Genomic DNA, 25715 nt, shown 5'->3' with positions numbered 1-25715 from the left:
CTTTGGACACGTGGAGTGGGGGCTTGACCTACTGACTTGCCACCAGGTAGGTCAGGGGTTTAGGACATGCAGTAGTAGTGATGGCTGCAGTGCACTTCTTGGTACCTCCTTGACAGCTCCTCCTGATTCTATGAGGTGCTGTTGGTCTCCTCCCACCTCTAGGGAAGAAATGGTGGGGTTTCCCTGTGGGGTTTCCCTATGGGGTCTCCTGGCCTATGCACCTGCCAGGGGTGATTCAGAATGGGGCCCTTTCCCCCACCCAGTGACGGCCTTTGATTCCCACTTCAACCATTTCCAATATGATCTTTATTCCCCTTCCGTTCCATCTGTAGATCTTCACTCCCATCTTCCTCCCTGGCGGTGGTGGTAGGGGTAATTTTGTGGCTCGCCTAAGGTGCCAAAAGGTATTGGGCCAGCGCCATGTGTATATGTTTGCACGTTGTTGACATGCAGCCAAATAACTTTACACAGGGAGTCGGATTTATTCAAGAGACACTTTATGCCAGCCTATTTTCTTCCAGCAGCTATTAGATTTTAATCACAAAGCCGTGTTTCACGAAGCCTCTTGGTTGTTTTTGATGAATGCTTTAAACACAGGCCTGATAATAGCAGTAAATGACCAGCGAATGAAAGACTAGCCGTTTTCTCATTACGGGCATTTTCCTCCTTCGCGGCTGCTGAGTCATCCAGGGGAAGGTTATTTACGATGAACACGCTCTCTTGTATACTGTTGATCATTAATACGTTTGTTGGGTCTTAAAAGAGCTGCCCGTTGGTGCGTGAAGCAGACAGTCACCCTGGAATCCAAACAGGATACCGTAGTGCTCCCTCTGTCTGACAATAAACGTCACAGGGCTGGAAACAAAGGGAGAATTAGCTTTTCCTAGACGTCGCTCGGTCACAAATGCCTTTCCCTCTGTAGTTTGGCCCTTCAGCCGGTTTGGCTCACCCTGAATCTAAGGGCCAAACTATGTGATATTAAATGCTTGAATGCAGCTAGTTATGTACATTGGTTATTTATATCATAGTCACGGGAAAACCTCTGGGCAAGAGGTAGATAACTTCTTTCAGCCTGAGGGCCACACTCCCTTGTGAGGAAGCTTCCTGGTGAGCCAAAAGTTCAAATTAATCCCTGGGTTTTGTGAAAGAAGCTCTTCACTCTGCAAACAGGGAGGAGTCCATGTTGGGCTGTACCTGTAAATATAGTGGTACATCTGGTTACGTACTTAATTCGTTCCGGAGGTCTGTTCTTAACCTGAAACTGTTCTTAACCTGAAGCACCACTTTAGCTAATGGGCCCTCCTGCTGCCACCATGCGATTTCTGTTCTCATCCTGAAGCAAAGTTCTTAACCCAAGGGGTTAGCGGAGTCTGTAACCTGAAGCGTATGTAACCTGAAGCATATGTAATCCGAGGTACCACTGTATGTGAAAAATTCAGTAATTGTGGTGTTTTTCTTTTTTGCATCGCTGTTCCATCTGGGCATTGATGAAATGTGGCATGTCAATAACAGAGAAAGTAGTCATAACTTGAAAGGAAGAGAGTAAAAGCGAGAACCAGAAAGAGATCGGCCATAACTGACACTGTCTCTTATAGTCTCTGCATTTTATTTTATTTTTTTCATTTTTGGGTGTACATTAAATTATTATGTTTTCTCTGCTTAGCAGTCCCTGTGCTTGCTTTGTGTTAAGAATGGCATCCTAGTCCCTGAAGACAGAAGTGCAATCACTGTATCTTAAGCTCCATATTGATCTATCTCCACAGCACATTCGGTTACGTTATTATGTTATTTGGATCGATGATACATTCCTTTTGTGTAGCGAATTCTCAGAGCAACACAAAACCCTGTTCACAACAACTTATACAGATGGCTCTCTCTCACACACACTCTCGATTTAGCCAGGAGCCGATGCCTCTACTCTATTGAACTACACACAGACAGACACACACACACACACACACACACAAATGCTACCTACCCCCAGTACCTTCTGAGTTGAAATGACTGCAAAGCTAAGTTTCCTTCCCTTCCACAACACGGTAATCCTTTTTATGCCTTGTTCACACATGATGTTGATCGGGTCTTTGGGGTTTAGCTCAAAAATAGTGGTGCATGTTTCAGAATAAAGTTGAACAGAATTTCTACTCATAGTGAAAGGATGGCAAAAGTGTCTCAAGGCTGTCCCTCCCCTTCCTCTTGCCTACTTCCTTCTCATTCCTCTTCAGGCAGTATTTTCAAAATAAGCACAATTAATTTATGGAACTCACTGCCGCAAGTCATTTGTGGCCCCAAGCATTTGTGCTTTTCAGATAAATATATGGAGACCACATTCAGATTCAGAGGCAAATTGAGTATACCACTGCTTTCATACATGTCTAAGGAAACATACCTATATTAATTTATGCAAATATTATGCAAATGTGTGCTCACTTTTGGTGACACGTTTCCTCTTTTTGAGCAATGTGAAAGTGACCATTCTAAAGACTAGGCATGAAAATGTGGGAGGCATCTGTCTTTTCTCATGAAGCAGGGCGGCCTTATTTTAACAACAACTTATTATTTATATGCCACCCATCTGACTGGGTCTCCCCAGCCACTCTGGGCAGCTTCCAACAAATTAAAACATTAAGCAGAGTAAAATATCAAACATTAAAAACTTCCCTAAACAGGGCTGCCTTCAGATGTCTTCTAAAAGTCAGATAATTGTTTATTTCTTTGACATCTGACGGGTGGGTGTTCCACAGGGCAGGCACCACTACCGAGAAGGCCCTCTGCCTGGTTCCCTGTAACCTTATTTCTCGCAGTGAGGGAACTGCCAGAAGGCCCTCAGAGCTGAATTTTGGTGTCCGGGCTGAACGACGGGAGTGGAGACACTCCTTCAAGTATACAGGGCTGAAGGATGTTGACAAAATGAAACACAGCAATGAACACAAGGCCATCTCTGCCCATTGACATGAGGTAACATGTTCAGGGGTTCTGAGTGGTTTTGCCCAAGACTTTAGCATCAGTTGACAAAGCAAGGTTTTCTCTATTTTCACCTTTCAGGAGTAAACAGTGGGTGGGAGGAAATACTACAAGGAGGAAGCTGTGCCATCGCTCCATTTTATCCAGGAAGATAAGTAACTATACTCCTACAGAACTGAGTCCTTAAAAACTTACCTCTCCATCCCTGCTGTTAAATACCACCAGGTTATCTCAATAGCACAGCTTAGCCTAATAATACAAGGCAATGTGTGACACTTTCATGGTCCCCCTCAGTTCCCAGTTGATTCTGCTTTGCCATTCCATCCAAATGAGGAAGCGGGGGAGGATTTTTGCTTTAAAGCTCCTGAGTGGCAGGATTTTTCAGGTACTCGATTGTTCTGGGGGGTTTTGTGGCAGGGTGATAATGCAATTAAAGTGGTTGGGAGATTTCACAGAAGGTGGCAGGCAAATGAGAGAGAGCTGCGGGCGTCCACCCTCTCCTCAGGAGATCCCAGTGGCTCAGCGTTCCTGTCAAGCAGGGTAATGTGCCTGTAAATTTCACTCGACAGAAAACGCATCGTAGCATCAAAAACCGACAAAACAAGCAAAGCATGGAAGAGTGACAGCCAAACGGTTTTAACAGCAGGCAGGCTGTGGAGGAGGTAGAGGCTCGGGCTGGAAGGCAGGCTAGTCGAAAGCAAACACAAGGCGCTGCTGAGGGTTGTTGATTGTGCTTGTGGAAGAGAGAGAGAGAGAGAGAAAGGTGCATTCAGAGTTAGAAGGAAAAGAGCAACCAGCCTAGGGAAAAAGAGAATGTCGGTGAAATCTATCAGTGTGAGGAAAAACCTCCCAGACCAGGCATAGGCAAACTCAGCCCTCCAGATGTTTTGGAACTACAACTCCCATCATCCCTAGCTAACAGGATCGGTGGTCAGGGATGATGGGAGTTGTAGTCCCAAAACATCTGGGCCGAGTTTGGGGGTGCCTGTCCTAGACAGACAGGCAAAATTCCTGTTAATCAGACCTATGAATCTGAAGTCCACTTCATATGCTAGAGTATCCCTACACCTGCTAGAAAATAAATGTGCACCACAATGTAGACCTGCGCCAGATATTTAAAGCTTGTCCTATGTACTTTTGAAGCGTGCGTCTTTTCACAAAGAATCTTGGGAGCTGTGGTTGGTTAAGGGTACTGGAAATCATAGCTCTACGAGGGGGGAAACTACAGCTCCCAGCAATCTTTGGGGGGAAGGGTTGTGCTTTGAATGTATGTTGGGTGTGCCATAAACTTGTGAAAGGTGGGCTGACTCTTTATTTTGCTTTGAATAGGTGTGTTAAGAAGCCGTTCTCAGGGTCTCAGCCCACGTACCAGGAGAAATAGATTTACCAGCTATTCCTGCATAATCATTTGGTCTTAAAAAATAAATAAAAAGAGAGTGTAGAAAGTAAGAAAGTTTTTCGGGCTGTGTGTGGAATTAGCATATCTAATCATAACCATACAGTGGTACCTCGGGTTAAGTACTTAATTCATTCCAGAGGTCCGTTCTTAACCTGAAACTGTTCTTAACCTGAAGCACCACTTTAGCTAATGGGGCCTCCTGATGCCGCCACGCTGCCGGAGCACAATTTCTGTTCTCATCCTGAAGCAAAGTTCTTAACCTGAGGTACTATTTCTGGGTTAGTGGAGTCTGTAACCTGAAGTGTATGTAACCTGAAGCGTATGTAACCCGAGGTACCACTGTATTTACACACACATTCTTGGTGCGTGCATGTTTGTGCTTTTCAACTTGAGGAGCTGGAAATAGTGCACCAAGGGTATTTCCAGAGAAGTCCAGTGTCCGTGCATAGCATCCTTCAGCAGCTACTAAGGCCCAGTGGTTGGGCAACGGCGGCAGCAGCCTCTCCTCCTCCTTGCCCACTCTCCAGCAGCTGCTATGAGCTGCCCAAGGAAGGAGGCCAGCAGCAGCGGCCATCAAGATGCAATGGGATGCTCCCTTGCTGCCAAAACTGTTGCTCCAGAAAAGCTCCAACTCATCCTCCTCCCTGAGCTCAGCAGCAGCACTGGCAGGGGAAATAGGGACATTCCTGGATCAAATCAGAACCTGGGGTGTATTTCGTAATTCTGGGACTGTCCCTAGAAAATCGGGACACTTGGATTGTATGTAACTTGAGCTGGCCAAGGCTCCCAACACAAAACGACTTGCAAAATTAGCTCATTGTATGCAAAATGTGGTTGTATGAATCTATCCTAATAATAATAGTAATAGTAATAATAATAATAATAATAATAATTTTATTTATACCCTGCCCTCCCCGGCCAGAGCCGGGCTCAGGGCGGCTAACACCAGTAAAATTACAGTAAAAACATAATAGGGGGGGGAACCAATTTAAAATGCAATTTAAAATGCAGTCTCATTTTAAAAGTAGCCCATAGAGCAAAACCATAAGGGGAGGGCAACATAAGGTTCAGACTGAGTCCAAACCAAAGGCCAGGTGGAACAGCTCTGTCTTGCAGGCCCTGTGGAAAGATGTCAAGTCCCGCAGGGCCCTAGTCTCTTGCGACAGAGCGTTCCACCAAGTCAGGGCCAGTACTGAAAAGGCCCTGGCTCTAGTTGAGACCAATCTAACCACCTTGCGACCTGGGAACTCCGAAATGTTGTCATTTGTGGACCTTAAGGTCCTCCGTGGGGCATACCAGGAAAGGGGGTCCCGTAGGTACGCAAATCTACCCTAACTTGTTTACAAGTCTCCCAAAATTAGAAGTCTGGGAAAGAACTAGTTTGTTGGGCACCAAACTTCAAACCATTTCTTTTTCCCTAATCCCACTTAAATCAGTGAACAGTGATAACGGGATAGTTGATTTGATGGACAGAAAATTCAGAAATTCTCTAGCTCAAAAAAAAATAAATCTCCTCAGCAAAAGAAGGTTGAAATAAAACCATATTGTCAAAAAGAAGTAGCAATCTTGCCATGCGCACAAAAAGTATTTTAAAAAGTGAATTAATGAAGACTCGACATGTGCCAACTTTGTCTTAACTGACAGCTTTAAATTTAAATTTTACATGTTGTATTTCCATTGATACTAGCTTTCAGAGTCAGGTTAATATTGTTTCTCCAGACTCAATCTTTGACCATAACTTAAGAAAACATAAACAGCACAATCCTCAGAAGTCGGGGCCAGTACTGAAAAGGCCTGACTAAGGTTGCGTTCTGAGGTAGAGAATAGTGTGTTTGTTTTTCTAATTATAATGCTTGTGCTCCTTTTCCGTTTTCTAATGTTCCTTTCACACTGCAGTACGGAACTGTGGCTATTTGACCAATATTCCATCATGTCACACTAAAGTTCATTCATACCAATGAACTTTGACAATATCATTGGACAATAATGCTACTCCCTGGCCCTTTCCGGATAAGCGTGATTCTATTCCCCCATGATTCCCCCTTGAAAACCGCAGGAAAGAACTGTATGCAAATATATTGCCTCAAATTTCACCCCTTAACTTAAGGTTACCAGATGTCCCCATTTCCCGGGGACAGTCCCTGGATTTGCAAATCAGTCCCCATACAAAATCCATTGAAGTTGAAAAGTGTCCCCGGATTCATTGAAAAAAATCTGGTAACCTTACCTTAACTCCCATGATTTATTTATTTTTCTGGAATCAAATAACACAGAAATGAGTGTTAAACATGTACCAGATTCCATTCATTTTCTGGAAGTGGTTTTTACATAATGCAAATATAATGAGGAAATGAATAGGGACATGGAATAAACTGCTTTATGAATTGATTTGATTTTAATATTTGAATTCTGCTTTTCCAGCAACAAGCATTGAGATCAAAGTGTTTCACAATAATGGCAGCATTAAAAGTTAACAAACATTACAATCACTATACTATCAGAAACACAGTAGCATATAAATAAAAACAAAACAAAACAAAAAATCCATTAAACAATACAATTCGGAACAAGCTCATAGCAATACAAAGTAGTTGAATGAGCCTTGCCACCTGTGTATAGGATTGCAGCTTTCCAGTTATAAAATACCATATTTTTTGCCCTATAGCATGCACTTTTTCCCCTCCAAAAATGAAGGGGAAATCTGTGTGCGTCCTATGGGGCGAATGTAGGCTTTCGCTGAAGCTTGGAGAGCGAGAGGGGTCCGTAAGCCTGGGGAGCCCGCGGGAGTTCCTGCAGGGCTCCCTAGGCTGCGGATAGCAGCCTGCTGCACGGAGCGCGGGGAGCGCTAAAGCAGAGCACCCCGCGCTTCGGGCAGACATCGGGCAGCCCCACAAGCTCGGGGGACAGCGGGGAGGCGCAGCGCCGCCATCCCGCTGTTCCCCGACCTGGTTTGGATTTCCCGACCTGGTTTGGGGGGGGAATAAAGGGGGGGGGGAATTTCCTCTATTTCCCCCCCAAAAAACTAGGTGCGTCCTATGGGCCGGTGCGTCCTATGGGATGTAAAATACGGTAATAGTTAGCGGTTCTCTTAATGATAGTATTACTCACCAAATATAAACAAAAAGGGGAAATTCATTTGCTATTTCCCATCATTTTGTGGAAAAAAGACAACTCTTCTTTTCCAGCAACTGATAAATATAATGATAATTTTATTATTTATATGCCACCCATCTGATTAGGTTGCCCCAGTCACTCTGGGCAGCTCCCAACAAAATATTAAAACACAGTAAAGCATTGAACATTAAAAAAATTCACTATATAATAGTACTGGCACCAGTCACTCTCTTTTTGTTGCTGCCAAAGAGAGAGTTGAAACACACCCAGCTATTGACTCTTCCTTCTTTGATCCTTTTCTGGATACAGAACCAATTATTTCATTATTATTATTTGCACTGATAAATAATGACAATATTCTGATAACGTATTTTGATTCTGATTTTATTTTATTGTACGGCTGTTTTAAATTGTCGGACCTTTAAACTCAGACACCATGGAGATCATACAAGCATTACCTAGAGAGATGCTGCGATACAAGGTATTATAAGGGAAGAAAATACAACAAAGAGCCTGCGAGCTATCCCATAGGGAGAGCAGAATTAGTTCTGATTCGGAATGTAACAAATGACCTGCAACCTTTCTCTATGATCCTAGCAAACGACAAGAAGACGGCGAGAGATCAATCTTCGTGCGGTTAAAAGAGGGAGGCTACAGGCTAAAAGAGAACATTCTGTTCCATCTGTACGTGAGCACTTCGCCCTGTGGAGACGCACGCCTCAACTCCCCCTATGAAATCACAACGGACTGTAAGAACTGTACTTCCCTGGTTTGGTTTCATTTCAGCTTTTCTCCCCCCCCCCCCCTTTTTTTTTTTTTTTTGCTTCCCTTAATGTTTTCCTTCTCTGTTTCCCTGTTATGTAGATGATGGCTGACTATGAAAATGATGCAATGGTTACACCTCTCTCAATGGGCCTGTATAGAAATAATACGGGCTCCCTCTTAACAGTGGTTAAGGAACTGGGAGCCAGCTTCAGGGACAAACTTGCTCTTTGAAAGTTCTTTGCCTTCCCTGGAATAAATTTGCCATCTTAACCACAGTTAAGCAGTTCATCAGTGCCAGCATTAACCCCAGTTAACTAGACTTCACCCCTAACTAAGATCTGAAACAACAGTTCGAAGGAGCTTGTAGATCCTAAGTCAAGGGAAACCTTTCTTTAATGCTAAATGCAGTTAATTCTGGGGAACCCTTATTAACCCTTACTAATGTTAAATGAAGTTAATTCAGCTGTTGTCAAGCCTAACCAAGCCAGCTCTTGATTCCTTAACCATGGGGAGGGATCACAGTACTAAAGCATAGTAAGTAAAAGCAGCAGCTCGTAGTCCTATATTACCACGAGAAAGCCAATATGGTGCCTCCAGATGTTGTCAGACTCTAATACACATCAGCTGTAGCCAGCTTGGACAAATTGACACACACACCGCTTTAGTTATCTATTAACATTTGTATAACACTTTCCATACCAATCCCACTTGTTGTGTGGGATATCTGTGTATTTCTCCATGTTTTAATTGAAAGCAGCAATAAAGGAGCCATCACTGGATCTTAGCCAAAGAGGCTAATCATCCACCCCATATAGGGAGCAGGCTACAGTTGCCCATATTATCCCCATAGTTCCTGGGGCTGGGGGCAATTTTGAGTGAAGAAATGGCACTGCAACCCTGATCCAGTTCAGGTCTCCATGTGGCTGCTTTTCTACGTCTTTGAAGAAGTTGGTAAATCTGATCAAGGATCTTCCATAGAATGCATTGTTTGGCCTTTGCACTCAACACAGAAAATATATGTCTCGCCTCTGTCATCCATGCCTTGGTAACCTCTGCCAAGCATTTTATGTGGGAATTCCCTTCAAAGGAACTCGGAAGCTTCAGTGGTACAGATGCTATGGACCTCTCCTTGGGAATGTGGGGAGTAAGAACCTCCGTCATGATTTCAGTTAACCACAGTTAGCCTCTGGGAAAGCCAGCCAGGATCTGAAAGCACATGGGCAGATCTGACCAGATTTGCAGCTGATGCAAAGGAATCTGGAGACAAGCAAGCCGTACTCCGTTCCCTCACTCCATCAACCTTAATGGTGGTTAATGCTAAACAGGTTTCTTCTTGTCTCAGGGTCCAAAACCAACATTAAGTTTTGGTTTCTGGTCCTAGTTAAACAAGAACCCTGGTTAATGTTATTCACAGTGAATGCCAGAATGCAGAAGCGGGGTGAACTAGACCTGGGAGAAGTTGGTGGAGTGCATACTCCAATAATTGGCTCCAAATCTCACGAATACAATCAAGATAGAATTAGCATTACCTCTGCTCTTACCAGCTGTCAAAGCTCTAGGCCACTCCTCTGCCCTCTCTAAATTTGTGAGTGTTATATATGCCTATTCCCATATGTGCTAGTGGAATTCTGCCTGCCAAAGCCAGTAACATGATCCCAGCATGCCCAGAGGGGACATACAGGTGTCTCTGCACTGAAGTACAGAACTGCTTTGTATTATGTTATGCAAAGTTTGTTCCAAAGTTATTTGAGCTTTGATCTGCCCCATTCTCCTCCTCCTTGTCCATTATGCCTGAAATGCCCTCTAAAACCACCTACGGCACCTTCTTTCAACTCCCTCCTCGAAACCCATCTTTTTTTCCCAGGAAGCTGCTGGCTTAGTCCTCATTCTCAGATGAATCAAAGCCAAAGTGCATTTGCTCACATTATCCCTTGTTTTGTTTTTCTTGCTTCCTCCACTCCCTCCTGTCTCGCTGTTGCTTTCCTTTTTGAGAGTTAGCTTATAAGAGGGACCTCTTTCTCCTAGTGCTTCTCTATGAGGCAGTATGTGACCTGATAGTGTATGTACATGACAACAGCAATAGTACACTTTTTAGGTGTGTTTTTGAAACTCTTCCAATCACAGACTTTGGAAAAGATGAAGAAGTTTTTCCAAGGGGGAAACTTGATTCCTCAACTTTTTACATGAGAAAACTCAGCCAATGTCTTCCCCTTTTTCCACCCCTTTTGCTCTCAGTTCATTTTTCTTCCATAGCCTGCATTTTTTGCTGTTCTAGACAGACCAGCAGAAGCAGGCAAATCAAGTCTGCCCTGAGGCTGCCTCTGCTGTCTTCCCCCCCAGGCTGCTTTTTCTATCTTTTGCTAACATGTTGTCTTGCCTTGTGCCATTGACTTCCTGATAGCCCAGCTCCCGTTTTATCCCACAGTCCCGTTAGGTCTGAAACACACCATTGCATCTTCTCTGCATGTGGTCTTCTTCCTGCTTGCCTATTAACCTACAGCTGTGCTGGAGTTGTGAGGCAGACACATTTCTGTAGTGCTTCCATCGCAACAGGATCGGCATGCAGCCACGACATCTGGGTCGTTGGGTTTGTAGGTAATCTGAGGGTGAGGCACAGAGTCAGGATTCTTCCTCCCCCAGAAGAGAGCTAGCAGGGGACCACACTGCACAGAAACATGTCTCTCAAGGAAGCACACAAATAGACATGTCTGCCACAGGCTCTCTGGCATAAACAGTAGGGCTGCCCGCCTGTTGAATCAATACATTTATCAATTAAAGTTTTAGTTGGTCATTTGACATTAACCTCAGTTAATTTTGATTCAAAATAAGTTTGCTAGCAACAAAGCCCCTCAACAAAGGTTCCTTTTTTGGACTATTGAAAAAACATACAAGGTTACTTGTAATTTGATAAGACTCATTGTTCATTCCATGTTACAGTACCATTTCAGAATAAAAATAGATAAGGAGGAAAGTCTTTCCAGGTATGTATGCTAAAGGTAAATGGGACACGGGCAGCGCTGTGGTCTAAACCACTGAGCCTCTTGGGCTTACCAATCAGAAGGTCGGTGGTTCAAATCACTGCAACGGAGTGAGCTCCATTGCTCTGTCCCAGCTCCTGCCAACCTAGCAGTTCAAAAGCATACCAGAGCAAGTAGATAAATAGGTACTGCTGTGGCAGGAAGGTAAACGGCATTTCTGTGCACTCTGGTTTCCGTCAGTGTCCCATTGTGCCAGTAGCGGTTTAGTCATGCTGGCCCAGAAAGCTGTCTATGGACAAATGCCAGCTCCCTCAGCCTGAAAACGAGATGAACACCACAACCCCATAGTCACCTTTGACTGGATGTAACCATCCAGAGGTCCTTTACCTTTTTTTACCTTTTACCTTATGTATGCTAAAATGCTTTAAATCACTGCCCCAAACCCTTTATTTAAATGTGTCAGAATGATGAAAAAGTTTGTTGTTTAATATAGGGAAGCAGAAACCTAAGTTTCCAAGCTGGTCACACAGAGGTTACTCATCTTATGTGCATCAGTGTGGGTAGGTGGATGGGGGGGGAGCAGGGTGAAGAGATACCAGCCAAAGCACAGAAAACCCAAAGTATCCTATGTGTGACCAGCCCATGAGTTTCCCACTGTGGGCATCTTGCTACAGTGAACGCATGGCATATTATGGAATGTATAGCCATACTCCCTTTGAGCGCTGCAGCACAAATGGCACAGGAGAGCCACAGTGACACAAAACATTTGGCAGTATCTGAAACGTTGTATCTAGTACACAAATTTGGCTAGACCTTATGCGAATAGTGGAGAGTCTTCTTCGAGTCCTGGCTTTTGTTCTTGTTCTCTCTCTCTCTCTCTCTCTCTCTCTCTCTCTCTCCAGCTGTGTTTGCTCCTCTCTGTTGTGTTACTATAAGAAGAGCAGACCAAAATCCAATATATTTAGTCCAGCATAGTGTTTTCAACAGTGGCCAACCAAATGCCAATGGGAAACCCACAACCAGGACATAAACACAACAGCAACTGGAGTAGAATCAGAGCTGTAGAATTGGAAGGGACCCCAAGTCCAATGCAAGAGTCGTATCTAAAAAAATCCCTGGCAGATGGCCAGCCACCCAGCCTCTGTTTAAGAGCCTCCAATGAAGGAGATTCCACCAACTTTTGAGGGAGACTGTTCCACTATCGAACAGCTCTTACTGCCAGAAACTTATTCGTAAATAATCGAATACCTCTGGTTTTCAGAGGCATGGCGTTTCAGATCCTGGATGTCGTAATGTAGCCCTCATGACTAGCAGCCATAGAGAGCCTAATCCTCAATGAATTATAGGTAAAACTATATTGTTGCATTCCGTTATGCCTCTGTGCTTCTCGGCATTCATTTTGGAAGCGCAAATACAAAATGGCAGCCAGGATTTTTAAGCTCGTTTAATTGAGGTGCTTCTCTCTCTCTTCCCATCAGGTGTCCATGCTTTGCCCTACGGGCCCTGCAACGCCTTCAAAATGGAGGTGCTCAAGTGCTAATTTTAGATGAGCGACGCAATTAGCAATTAAAAATAATGCTCTTGAAACCTTTGAGCTGCTCTTGCTTTGATTGGTATCTCCAAGCAAACCACCTGTGCAGAATCTGAATTCCTCTGATTAATTTGTGTGTTTTCTACTTCAGACATTCTGTTATAATCCAGACCCAGAAATGACAAATTACTACTAATAATAATAATTTATTATTACGGTCAGAGACTAGCTTGTAAAACACATAATGGGACTGTACTCCCAGAAGCAAAGCAGACATTTAAAAAAAATTATTAAAGAGACCAAACAATTTGGAAGAAAGGGGAAAGGCTAAACTTCAGAAAATATCACATTGTATTATTTTCCGTCTTCAAGTACAACTGTGAGGTTAAGGACACAGCCTTGCTGTGTTTTCACTTTGGGTGAAAAACACTTCATCAAATGCATGAAAATGGCAAAATTGAAACCGGTTCTACTCCACAAAAGCATATGTCTGAACGCACTGTTTAAGGTATAAGGTAGGCTTGCCATATTTCAAAAAGTTGAGCTATTTTAAGGAAACCTCTAAAAACAAGCAAACAAACCCACCCACCCCCTGCCGTCGCCAGCATCTCCAAGAGCTGATTCTTCTTCTTCGAGCAGGGAAAGAAAGGAATTTTCACCATGCAATTTTTTTTGATTTTTTTTTTTAAAACAGAACCACGCCCCCCAGAAAAACCTGAAAACGGCCAGACCCTAATGCACCCCTTTCTCCAACACAGCCCTCTCATCACTTCCACTGCCGCCGAGGTGTAGCCTTCCCCAGAAATCTTTTGATTATTTTTTTAAAAAACCAAAGGGGGGGAGGGGAGAGAAACACACACATACACCCAAAAAACAACTGGTTGCCATACATTCAGGAAATTCTGGAGATCTCTTAACATCCAAAAAAAATTCCCCCCGGAAGCCAATTTAGGCATCCAATTTCCATATATGTCTGGAATTTTCCAGACGTATGGCAAGCCCTAGATATAAGATATCAGAGAGATAGTTGTTGGGCTTTCTTTTTCTTTACATTTTTCTTCATTTTTTATTTTATTTTACCTTTATCAAGGTTAGCTATCTGGAATTCATGCTCCACTGTATTATAACAATGCTAAGAGCACCAAAACTGTGCCTTCAGCTTGAATCCCTACCTATTAAAATTATCCTTCACCAATTAGTCAACATAATGCCTTGTTGACATCTGCTTGTAGCAAGCAACAACAACAACAAAGACTTTATTTGCGTAGCCAACAGGCCATAGCATCAAAGGACAAACACCGACAAAAATACATTACAAATATAGTTACCGTATAATCTTATGACCTATTAAAACCCTAGGTAGGAGCTGGATTATCATTCATCAATGACCCTCTGTCCCATGGGCGGCGGCCTTTTCTCTGGTAGATTGTTCCAGGTCGGTTAAGTAAATAGACCAGCCAAACTGAAAGATTATAAATATAAATATAACCTCGGAGGGATGGTCAGGACAGGGAGAAAGATAATAATAACCAGATGCAGATAAGTTAAAAATCTCAGTACCTAAAACTTCATCTGCTTGTAGGTTCCAGCCCTATTACAAATGTATTTGTCATCCGAAGGATTAGTGGAATTCATTGCCGTTTGAACTCGCTTTTGTTTCCAAGCGCTCTATCAACCCTTTATAAACAAACTATCGTAACGAACTGAGAAGCGAGTATAAAAGGAGGGTGCAAGAGGCCTCACGCCCCCCCCTTCATGGCGGGGGAGTAGCATGCAGTGAAGCAGAGAAATAGAAAATGAACTTCTGAGGCAGCCACACGTAAATTTCAGACAGGTTTTTACTCTTGTGATTCTGTTTAATCACCATTCATTTCCAGCAATTTTTTTTTTTTTTAAGGTGGGGGAGTGGAGAATTCTTAATTTGCTTTTTACTAAAAAAATCCATCGTCTGTCATAACACAAAGGCTGACTAGTTGCAAATCATTGCAAAAATAATTGAACTTACGGCATATTGCATTTTAGATTTTTTTATATATAAAAAGAGAAAGGAAAGGAACGGGGGGGCAGGGGAGGATTTATCTCTACACATTCAAAGGATCAAAATTGATACTAATAATTCTGCACTTCCTTCTTCCCTTTTCTCTGACGCTCTGAGCAGTGATTTACACATCTAATGTCTAGTCAGGCACACATCATAAACCCACTCCAAATGATTTTTAAATTGGCCCTCTCTAATGCTGGGGTCGGGTTGACATCTTGTTCCGGATGAAGTAGCATCTTCAGCTGACTTCTCCCTCCCTCCCTCCTGCTCCTTCCTACCTCCTCCCTTCCCCTCCCCGCGGCAATTAGCGAAGATAATCAAGGGGGAGAATAAGCGATGCAAAAATCAGGAAGACTTAACAGCCACAGAGGCTCGGATCAAATTGAAGAGGAGAGCAGCAGCGGGCTGGAGCTTGTGGCTTACCAGTGGATGAGTAAATAAATATTGAGAGGTGTGCCTTTTTAAAGAATCTGAACCAAAAATAGCAGTTAAATAACAAGTTAAGTACAGTGGTACCTCTGGTTGTGAACGGGATCCATTCCGGAGCCCCGTTCGCATCATGAGCAGAACGCAACCCACGTCTGTGCGTGCGTGGGTCACGATTTGCCGCTTCTGCACATGCGCGTGACATCATTTTGAGCGCCTGCGCAAGCGGCGAAACTCGGAAGTAACCCTTTCCAGTACTTCCGGGTCGCCACGGGACGCAACCTGAAAAGACGTAACCTGAACTGAACGAAACAATAGGTGTGACTGTAACGGGAAATGAGGTGCCCATTACCTGGTAGAAAGTGGTCTGCTGGCCAGAGCTGGTCCAAAGCTTTTGGTCTAAAATGCTGGAATTCAACATCAGTTTGCTCTTTTTGACGTATTTTGTACGTGGCTTCTCAGGCTACTGAGAGGGCTGACCATGTCCAAGCCCAAACCTGAACCTCTGAATCACACAGCCTCCATTGATTTTACAGTCAGGTGGTGTCCAAGGCAGTGGTGCACTCTGGGCAAGTCTCTGGGACTGTGGACATTGCTTTCTTTCATGAATGCAGTAAGAGGTGCAGTTTTTACTGTTAGGAACAAGTGATCCGTTACTCCCATCAGAGAAGTTTTAATTGTTTAGTTTCAAGCTGCAGTCCACCTGGCTCATTTGCTTGAACCGTATGAAGGTTCTGTTCTCTGTGCACATCTCGATGGGGTGCCCTGTCTTCGCTCTTTCAATCTCCATGTGGGTGGCATGGTGCGGTCTGCATGATGTGGGCTAATCTTTGGCAGGCTGACTAATGTGCCTTGAAGAATCTTGCCTTAGGGCAGGCGGTTGGGCTTGGTGACCCTATGGGTTTTATTTCCATCCCAAACAAATGAACACGAGCTGTAAAAGTACTGTATTTTTTGCTCTATAAGACTCACTTTTTCCCTCCTAAAAAGTAAGGGGAAATGTGTGTGCGTCTTATGGAGCAAATGCAGGCTGCGCAGCTATCCCAGAAACCAGAACAGCAAGAGGGATTGCTGCTTGTGATCCCTCTTGTTGTTCTGGCATCTGAGATTCAGAATATTTTTTTCTTGTTTTCCTCCTCCAAAAACTAGGTGCGTCTTATGGTCTGGTGCGTCCTATAGAGCAAAAAATACGGTAGGTCTCAGATGTTCCCGAAATCTGCCTGGAATAGGAGTGAAGTTTGCAGAATGCCTGTCAAGAGCAGGCTCTTATTTGTGTCTGAATCCGTTTGCATTTGGTAATTATGCCTGTCAATGCACCTTGCTCAGGCTTTGATCCTTGTCAGCTAACATTTACTTAGTATAATCAAAGTCATGCAAATTGCAGTGTATTCAACCCTGTCCTGGAATTGCTGGTATTTTCAGGTAGCGCCTTCCATCTGTGGGCATGTCTGTGTGTGTATGTCTCCCTTCTGCCATTTCTAATTTTCAAGCTTTGAAATACAGAAGGAAGTGCAGTGCTTTGGTTGCAATTTGAGGACTTCAGATCTGAAAAATCAAAGAGTAGGCCAGCCAAGGTTAGAAAAAGGAGAGGCATGGTTTACGTAAAGCCTCTATGAGGTTCTGTGTTGGTAAGGATGAAACAAGGAGAAAATTAGGCAAGGTAATGGAACATCTGAAAGCTTTCCACCAGAGGGCACTTATTCCTGAAATAAACAGCACTGGTCCAGCCGTTCCAATCCTCAGCATCCAGATGTGAGCAGGATGGTAGCATGGCAGGCCAACTGGGAATGCTGTGCTCAGTCTGCACAGCTGGCACCTGCAATTGCGGCAAAGGCAGAAAAGGTTCTTTGCCTTTCCTCAGGACGCATCCTCCACAGCGGGCAGCATGTGACACAAATGAGCCAGAAGCTAGGAAGCCAATCGCAGGATACAGCCTGGCAATGCAATCCTATCCATGTCTACTCAGCGGCGGTCCCATGACTTCAGTGTGCAAAATCACAGCCTAAAGCATCCAGGAAAAGAGAATTAGTCAGTAGGGGGTGGTGTCCATTGGGACTCATAGGGCAAAAGGCAGAGAGACCAACAGTAGCTGGAGCCAACTAATTCTAGTTTTGCCCAGGCAAATAGAGCTTCTGTATATATCAGCCACACGCAAAATATCCATGACTGCTCCTTCCCTCAGCCACACGCCCAATCTCCAATTTCAGACATCATCATATATCAATACATCGCAATGTTTAGCTGCTGATATATCACGATGTTGAAAACCAGATATCGCCCAGCCCTAGTAGAAACGAACCCACTGTACAAAAGTATTCTTCATTGTTCCACCCATCTTTGCCTTTGCCGCCACCTACCACAAGAATGTGGCCCCCAAAAGGTTGCAATCCCTGGTGGAATGCAATGGGGCTTACTCCCCTGTAAATGTGTATAGGGTACAGCTTTAATGTGCAAATTCCAGATCATATTTATGGAGAAGGGGGAAGTACCGCTGCCCTCTGTTTCTACTTGGCCCATCACTGTTCACCTTAGAAGAGAAATATAAAAGCTCTTGATCTGTTGTTATCACCGATGACGCTTCCTTTCTTTTCTTTTCTTTCCTTTTTCCATTCCAGTGAACAGCATTAAGCACATAGTAAGAAAGTACCGTGGGCATCTTCGAACGAAGATTGAATCTGGGGAAGGAACCATTCCAGCCCGATATCCCAGTGCGGTGCAAATGTGGGATGGCGTGTTATTGGGGGAGCAGCTGGTCACCATGTCTTGCACAGATAAAATTGCCAGGTAACTTTATAGTGAAATTGCTAAGCGGTCGGGCAGCAAGCAAGCATGGAAATGTCATTAAAATTATAAATGGTGATTGTTTTCTGGTGGAAAATTTAATTAACTCTTAAGGAAATGGTAGCCACCATAACCACCTATCATGAACATTGCCACAGCCATGCACTTCGATATCAGAATATGTTCCACATGCATCAGCTCTCTCACATATATACAGGAGCCACTGGATCAGAGCTATTAGGATTTTGATAGATTTGATCTTTGGTAACTCAGGCTTCCCCTGGGGTGGTTGCCATCTGTTCCTCAGATGTTTCAGAACAGTGGTTTTCAGACTGTCTAGCTTCAAGGACTTTGACTTGCTTGATGAGGACCCTATTGTGCATTGTAGAGGATTCTGGGGTATGCAGTGTCGGTTCACGAAGAGCACTGGATGGGCAATTGCGGTGTGGAACACACTGTGCAAAATGCCTCAGGCCAACGTTTAATGACAGACTTGAATCCTTCCTGAATTAAAACAGAGGAACTGCAAACCAAAGGATAAAATGTGAAACCATGCCTAGGCCTTAAGATTTTGTACATATGAGGATGGTAATGCTTTTTGAAGGAGGGTTTGTTTGTTTGTTTGTTTGTTTGTGATGGTTTGATACTACAGCACAAAAATGCTACTTTTTGCTCTCATTTTTCGTAGCTGATCTGTTTGAATATTGTACAGTCACAATTGTTTTTTACATGATTGATCCAATCATAGGAATGAGGAAAAAGTCCAATGGTGATATATTGAAATAATCTGACACACAGTATGAAAATATTGCAAAATAATATTGTTGGGTTAAGTCTTCTCCTGCTGTAATACATTTTCTCAAAGAGGGAAGGGAAAAGTCTCCAACACAATTTCCCTGTTTCTTCCAAGAATGACCAGAGTTTCAAAATCAAATTTCAGGCAGAAGAGAATGACTAAGTAAATTAAGGGTTCCAAACCATATTGTCACTGCCTCTGTTTTTCTGAATGTCAATAGACAGTAAATTAAATATAAACTCAGAAACCAATATTATATTTAATATTGACGGGAAATTCAATTGCAATACAGAGTGTCCAGAACTTTGTTTTCTCCAAAGAAACCTGCTTTCATCCTCTACAAAATCAGTCTACAGTATTTAAAGATTTCTTACATTCATCCACAGCTGTAAAATAAGGCAATCTAGTGTCATGTTCTGTATTTCCAGGATCAAAGGCAAAACCTTTGTTTTGATGTTCAAAAGTATTCCAGTTGTGAATGTTATGACTTATTAATGATATGAATATGAACTCGGGTTTTAGACAGCTCTTAACATGTTAATGGGAGAATAAGAGAGGCAATAGAGATAAAGTTCCCCTTAGTGATCACTTACCCCCCACCAGGGCTCTTTTTAGGAATGGCTAGATCACTCTATTTGTGGCCCATGTCCATTTCACATGTGTTCATTCATAAACCCATTCTATCCCATTTCCAAATGAATCAAAAAATTATTTTTAACCCACACAAAACTTGATATTTAAATACATATGTAGACTCTTGTTCAAGTACCCCCAAAATCTTAATGTTTAAATTCTAAACATATTTTATCCTTAAAATATATGCTTTTAAAGCATTTCAGTACTTTTTGAAAGGAGAACTGTGTTGTAAAATGAAGAAAAGTGCATATTCCAAAGGATAGTTGTTTCAATCTGTGCATTACTCAAGGAGGTGCAGATCAGGTCAACTTGCACTGGAACTCACAGAAACCAAATCCCTTAAGCATCCCTGATTCTATCTGAGATCCTTCCCTTGGGGACTTCTTTCTGCTTCTGAGTTCGGTCTGGGGGTGAGGTTCAGACTCTTCCAGGTTTCTTGGCTGTCAAGACTTCCTACTTCATCTTCCACCTGTCTTCTCTCTAAATTCCACGCATTACACATGCCACAAGGATGCTGTCAGAAATGTCATAATTCCTGCCATCCCCTCCCAGCCATGATATCTAGTGACATCACCTTGAGAGATTCCTTGCTCCTACCCTGTGCCATTGGACGTGCCTGATGGGAGCAGGAGAAACTCACAACTCAATACCGTCACACCCTATATGCTAGATGTTGCAGTAGGGTGAGGAAGAACTCGCTGTGGGAGTGCTATTTTGGGTGGCATCTCTGCACTGAGTGGAATGTATAGGCCACCTTTCAAAGGAAAGAAACTGCTCGTGTTGCTGTCCAGTCCCGGTGAGGATGAACTCACAGAGGGGCTTTGAAGGAAGCAGACCCGGCAGTGGTCTGGAGTGGATAGCAAGAACAGGTAGCGAAACAGGCAGGGACTGTGTATCCAATCTTACCTTTGTACAGTAGACTTCATTCATTCATTCATTCACACAAACATACAAAATCAGATATTTCCACACACACCCGTACGTATCTTTCCAGCCAGGCAAGCAAGAGGCACCATCACAGTTCAAGAACACATTCCAGCCAGGCAAAGGCATTCAAGGAAGGCATGGAGCAAGGCTTGCGAGAGTTGTGTCCTGGAGAGTTGGGAGAGTCCTGGGAGTCCTGAGGGCCAGACAGAGTGCAGGAAGAGGAGGAGACTTAGGGAGCTGTGGGAAGGACCTTCAGTCCTCCCAACTACCTCCTACCAGGAAAAGTTGGTGTGCTCATTAGGCCTAGGAGGGGAGGAGCCTTAGAAAGGTTGAATGGTGGGACCTTCAGCTCTGACAACTGCTCTACAGGGTTAAGACCTACTGGGAAGTGTTGCTGAGTTGTAGAACATTTCCTTGAATAAAGAGTCAACTTCACTGACAACTGACTGTTTCTTCGTGCTAACCTGCATCTGACTCCAGCCTTGACATTAACTCTCTTTATTCAAAGAAACAAAATAGCTCAGGAAATCACCAAGGGTGAGGGGAGTTGGTCACAGCAGGAGGGGGAGACCCACTGGCTTATTAATCAGTCTGCTTCATCACTGCCTCTTGGACCCCTCCTCTCCAACTTCCTGTTCTGCCTCTGGTCCTGGACTGCTTTCTGCCACAGATGCTTCCTGCTCACAAAACCCTGTTGCCTCTTCAACTTCTGACACCTTCTCCTCCCAGTCTGCTCCCTCTTCTCCCTCTGACCACTCATCATCGCTCCACTACCAGTACCCTGGCTCTGAGCTTTCTTCCCTTAGGGGTTCACCAGCTGGTGCCTCCCACCATTCCTCTGCATCCCGCCAGTCCATAACATCACCATAACAGAAACATATATTTTGGAAAGTAGGCATCCTTATATCTCCCCATTTAGGCTAGTCCCCTAAATGTTCCTGGTAAATTGGTGTATTAAAGCCTGGTGCCTCCTTCCCAAAGCCTGGGAAGCTTCTGCCTGGCTTAGGGAGGGAGGTGTGATGCTCACACATATGTCACCCTCACAAGCTAGTGCCTCTGGCCCTAAATGTTCCCCTGCGAAAAATTTCACTGCACACCACTGATCTCATGTGTTCATATATTGGCTGATTTGATTTTCATGGGCTCCAAACGCTCAAACGAATTCATATATGCCTAAATGAGATTGTTGAGTAAGCAGTCCTTTGATTGAATTGTCCTTCGGGGGTTTTAGCGATCTGGAGAAAAATTCCACATCGAGAACATTGGCCCCAGTTCCTTGAAAAGAGCCTACTTTGCATGACTTACAAAGAGAAGGAGAACCAGAGTAGCAGTTTTCTGATATATTGGAAAGAATTACTGGAGCTGAGCAAATAATGCACAATTAATAATTTATCCCAACAGCTGTTATCATACTTTCTTGCTCACAAGGTATTTGTAAGCAACATCAAAAAAGCATTTCCCTCCATTCAGTTATCATTCACAGCATTCAGCAGTTTTTGTGCATGTTAATCCCAAGTAAATTAAAATTCAGTGCTACCCTCTGCACTCCAAGTCCCTTTTAAGAACATCAGAAATGCCTAATATCATATTGCTGGAAGATATCAACCACAGACTTAACTGGCAGTGCCATTGGGCAACTAGGAGCAATGATTTAAAATTCCCCACAATTATCCTGATATGATTTAAAATGGCAACTCCACAGACGCAACTTCCCAGTGTGGGGTTCAGCAGCATCAGTGGGCCCTGCCAATGTGCTGACAAATGGTCTGAGAATACATTATATATGGATAACAGGAAGCTAAAGTGGATTGCACTTCTGTTTTGGGACAATTTGAGAAGCAGACGGAATAAAAAGCTACAGGGAGTTGCCCAGAGGAGGATCTAAAATTTCTAAAACTTCCTGGGTGTAGTGTATGTGTTTTTAAAAAGATGTCTCCTCTGTCCACTGATTGGTACATAGGTCAATGACTGACTGGGGGCTAGGGACACATTTACAAACCAGAAACAGTGTTGTGGGTATCACACCCCACGGCAGCCAAACACGCACTGTTGGCTAAACAAAATTCTTGTTTCAAGCCTAATTTCAGGAGGTAGGTGGGTGGAGAGGGGGACCCTGCAGGCATCAGAGAAAGCTTCCATTGGCATATACCCCCGATGGGTGCAGTATAAATAATAAAGTTGTTATGTGCTCACAAGTGCTATGTTGGCACTCCCTGGATTAGTACATGAGCACCATCTTTCAGACTTTCTAGGCCAATCTGCTGGGAGTCTCCCTTCCTTTTCCACTGGGACCCTGAAAAGCTTAATACCACCTATGAAAAGGCTTAAGCGCTAAAGCACAATTGCTTTACACAATGATATCAGCAAAATGAGTTGCATGCAAGAGAAATGTTCCAAGATAACTATAAAAAACATCAAAGTTTTTGCATGTCTTTTAGTGACAGACTATCAGGATCGCATATGTTGGCTTGGAAGGTTTGACCCTGGAATCTGCAGCTTATTAATGAAAGTGGAAATCAATTAACACAACTAGCTCCCCCAAACTAGAGACAATCTGCACACATGATGCAAGTCTATTTGAAATCTCCTCTCTTCTTATTTAACCCCTTTCTGCATCAATCAGAATTTGGCCTTGGTCTTTCACTGTCAGATACAAAAAGACGAACCACCCACTGCTAAAATACAGATCAAACCCTAATGTAGTAGTTCCAGTTTCCAAACCAATAATAGCTGAATTGTCATGCAACTAGAAAAACCACAGGTGTTCTGCAGACTGGAGACTACCATGAATAACAATCCTTATTGCGTGAAAATACAGGAGGAAGCTTTGATAATTGGCTGCATGATCCTCCAGCATAGTAAACAGGAAAGCCTTGTGATGGTGCACATCAGACTCAGGAAGAGCAGAGCCAGCACAGTATAAGTGACATTACGTACTGTAGGGGTGAAGCAAAGGGGTAAAGGTTGACCAGGAAAACTCTTTCTGGATGCTCCTACTATTGCTGGAGGTAATCATGCTTGGTGTTCCAGGACCTGGGACAGCAACTGATGGTCCATTTCAGCAGTTGGATCCACCCAGGTCTATTGCCATAGGTAAATGTGATGGGGCTTTCAGGAGCTGGCTGTTCAGGACTCTGGACAGCAACTCCTATTCTTAAATGCAATTTTAGGCAGCTGCAGAGGATTACTGTACTTTTCCATGTATAAGACTAGGGGGTTTTTTACGAAAAAATAATGTTTAAAAGGGGGGTAGTCTTATACACGAGGGCAATCTCCCCCCATTTGCTTAATTTTGAGTCCCCCAAAATAGGGGGCGTCTTATACACGGGGGGCGTGTTATACGCAGAAAAATACGGTATTTTAAAAGGTGGGGGGAAGTGTCATCTACTGAATGGAAGACTAGCTCCTCTCTGATACCTTCCATGTCATTACTGGCATTTCAATTATAGACAGATGGGGACCACATATGTTTGTAGGAATTAGATGTACCGAAAGCAGAATGACCACCCCAACTTCTGTAATAAATATAGAAGTAATGGCAGTGGACAAAGCCCCTAGTACCAGTGTTATACTCCCCATATCAAAAACAAGGTGCTATAACAGCCCAGTCCATAGTGTAATTTAAGCCAGTTCAGATCACCTGGATTCTGTGGAGATAATTTGGTTTAAATCCATGCATTTGCTCCTCTATTATGCAGGTAAACCAGCGGGTTTCTTTTCCAGTATGACAAAAGTTATTTAAAATATGTTATCTAAGTAGGGAACATGTCCTTGAAAGGGGCATTTTAAAAGTCTTGCACAATTAGCGGGGGGGGGGAGTCAAACAATCCATCATATGTCTTACCTAGACAAGTCAGTTTGATATATTGAGAAGCTGGAATGTAACAGCACATTTATTCTGCATAATAATGTTAATTTTGAAAACGTTGCTCATGGAGAAAGCAGTAAAATCACAGCAGCATTCTTGCACCTAACAGAAGCAAACCTCCTCCAGAACTCAGTTTCGCCATAGATACTTTTGTTCCTGAAGAGGCATAAATTGTTCTATGACTAAAGCTAATTTACTTTCCTTTACCCAGTTAGGCCTAGTTCACTTGAAGAGAAGAACACATGATAAAAGTGGTTTTACTCCTGGTTTTTGGTCTGAGATATCCAGAAGCTCCACTCTGGGCTTTGAAATGAGTTCACTACCTGGGGCTGCAATATTGAATCTGTATAATCGGAAGATTCTGCAAGTAAAACTTTAGTTCAGGAGCTCCCAAACTGTGCTCTGCAAACTTCAGTTAGGTGGTCCATGGTGTGTCTGTGGATTTGTGTTTGAAGACAGGAAATAGCACATCCATCACATTGAATATATTGATTTTTAATTTATTTCCATTGCTTCTTTTGTTTCTTCTATTCTATGGAATTCAAGTTGCAGTACAATAAAACGCCATATATAAGAAACAAAAGAAGCCATAATATACAATTAAAAATCATGCAGCTTCTAGCACAGACCATTACAATTGCTACAAGAGGCAGGAAAACACCGTATTTTTCGCTCTATAAGACGCACCCAACCATAAGACGCGCCTAGTTTTTAGGGGAGGAAAACAAGAAATAAGAAAGCAACGCAAAGCCTCCTGAGTGAAGAGGGAGCAAAGAAGAGGCTTTGCGGGGCTATCCCTGAAGCCAGGAGAGCAAGAAGGATCGGTGCGCACCGATCCCTCTTGCTCTCCTGGCTTCAGGGAGAGCAGCGCAGCCTGCAATCGCTCCATAAGATGCACACACATTTCCCCTTACTTTTTAGGAGGGAAAAGGTGCGTCTTAGAGAGCGAAAAATACAGTAATTAAGCAGTTCATCAACACCCTCAGCAATTTTCAAGTGGTCCATGGTGGGGGAAAGTTTGGGACCGACGGCTTTCATTGATTAATCAATTGGAGGGGGTAATTTAAAGGGTATGAGTGAATGTTAATCAATCAATACAAATTTAGCCAAAGAGCTGCTCAATTAAATACAGAAAGGCAGAAAGAGTTGTCAGAATTCATCACATGAACTCTTCCCTTGTTCTCTTATCATGGCAATGGTGCCTACCTAAGAGCTGCCGGAACTGAGTTCCAGCTGAAAAAAGCCCTGCTGAAAGGTGATATATAAATAGAGTATAGAGCTAAGGCTGTGACCCTAACCTCACATGCCCATGACCCATAAACCACCACTGAATTCAATAAGACTGACTTCTGAGTCGACTTGGTTGGAATTGTGCTGTAACTGTATTTTTATTGCATGATAAAGCAAGAAGATATGTGCATTCACAACTTACTAACTTCTTACTTGTACCTCCTTCTCTAACAACCATTTTTAATTATTCCTCCTCTGT

The 25715-nt window shown here is 43.3% G+C and overlaps 1 protein-coding gene across 6 annotated transcripts in view; it reads left to right on the top strand.

The window, feature by feature from the left end:
- ADARB2 (adenosine deaminase RNA specific B2 (inactive)) overlaps nucleotides 1-25715 on the top strand; it is a 368964-nt gene that overhangs the window by 321884 nt on the left and 21365 nt on the right. For all 6 annotated transcript variants that reach the window (XM_080974062.1, XM_080974061.1, XM_080974058.1 and 3 more), the window contains 2 exons: nucleotides 8075-8226; nucleotides 17834-18002. In XM_080974062.1, coding sequence (XP_080830188.1) covers nucleotides 8075-8226; nucleotides 17834-18002 — 321 coding nt within the window. The remainder of the gene's footprint in view (nucleotides 1-8074; nucleotides 8227-17833; nucleotides 18003-25715) is intronic.

Source organism: Podarcis pityusensis (genome assembly GCF_964106645.2).
Source record: "Podarcis pityusensis genome assembly, chromosome: 12".
Taxonomy (NCBI): Eukaryota; Metazoa; Chordata; class Lepidosauria; order Squamata; family Lacertidae; genus Podarcis; species Podarcis pityusensis.
The sequence above is the reverse complement of the archived record's forward strand: the minus strand, read 5'-3'. Positions and strand labels throughout refer to the sequence as shown.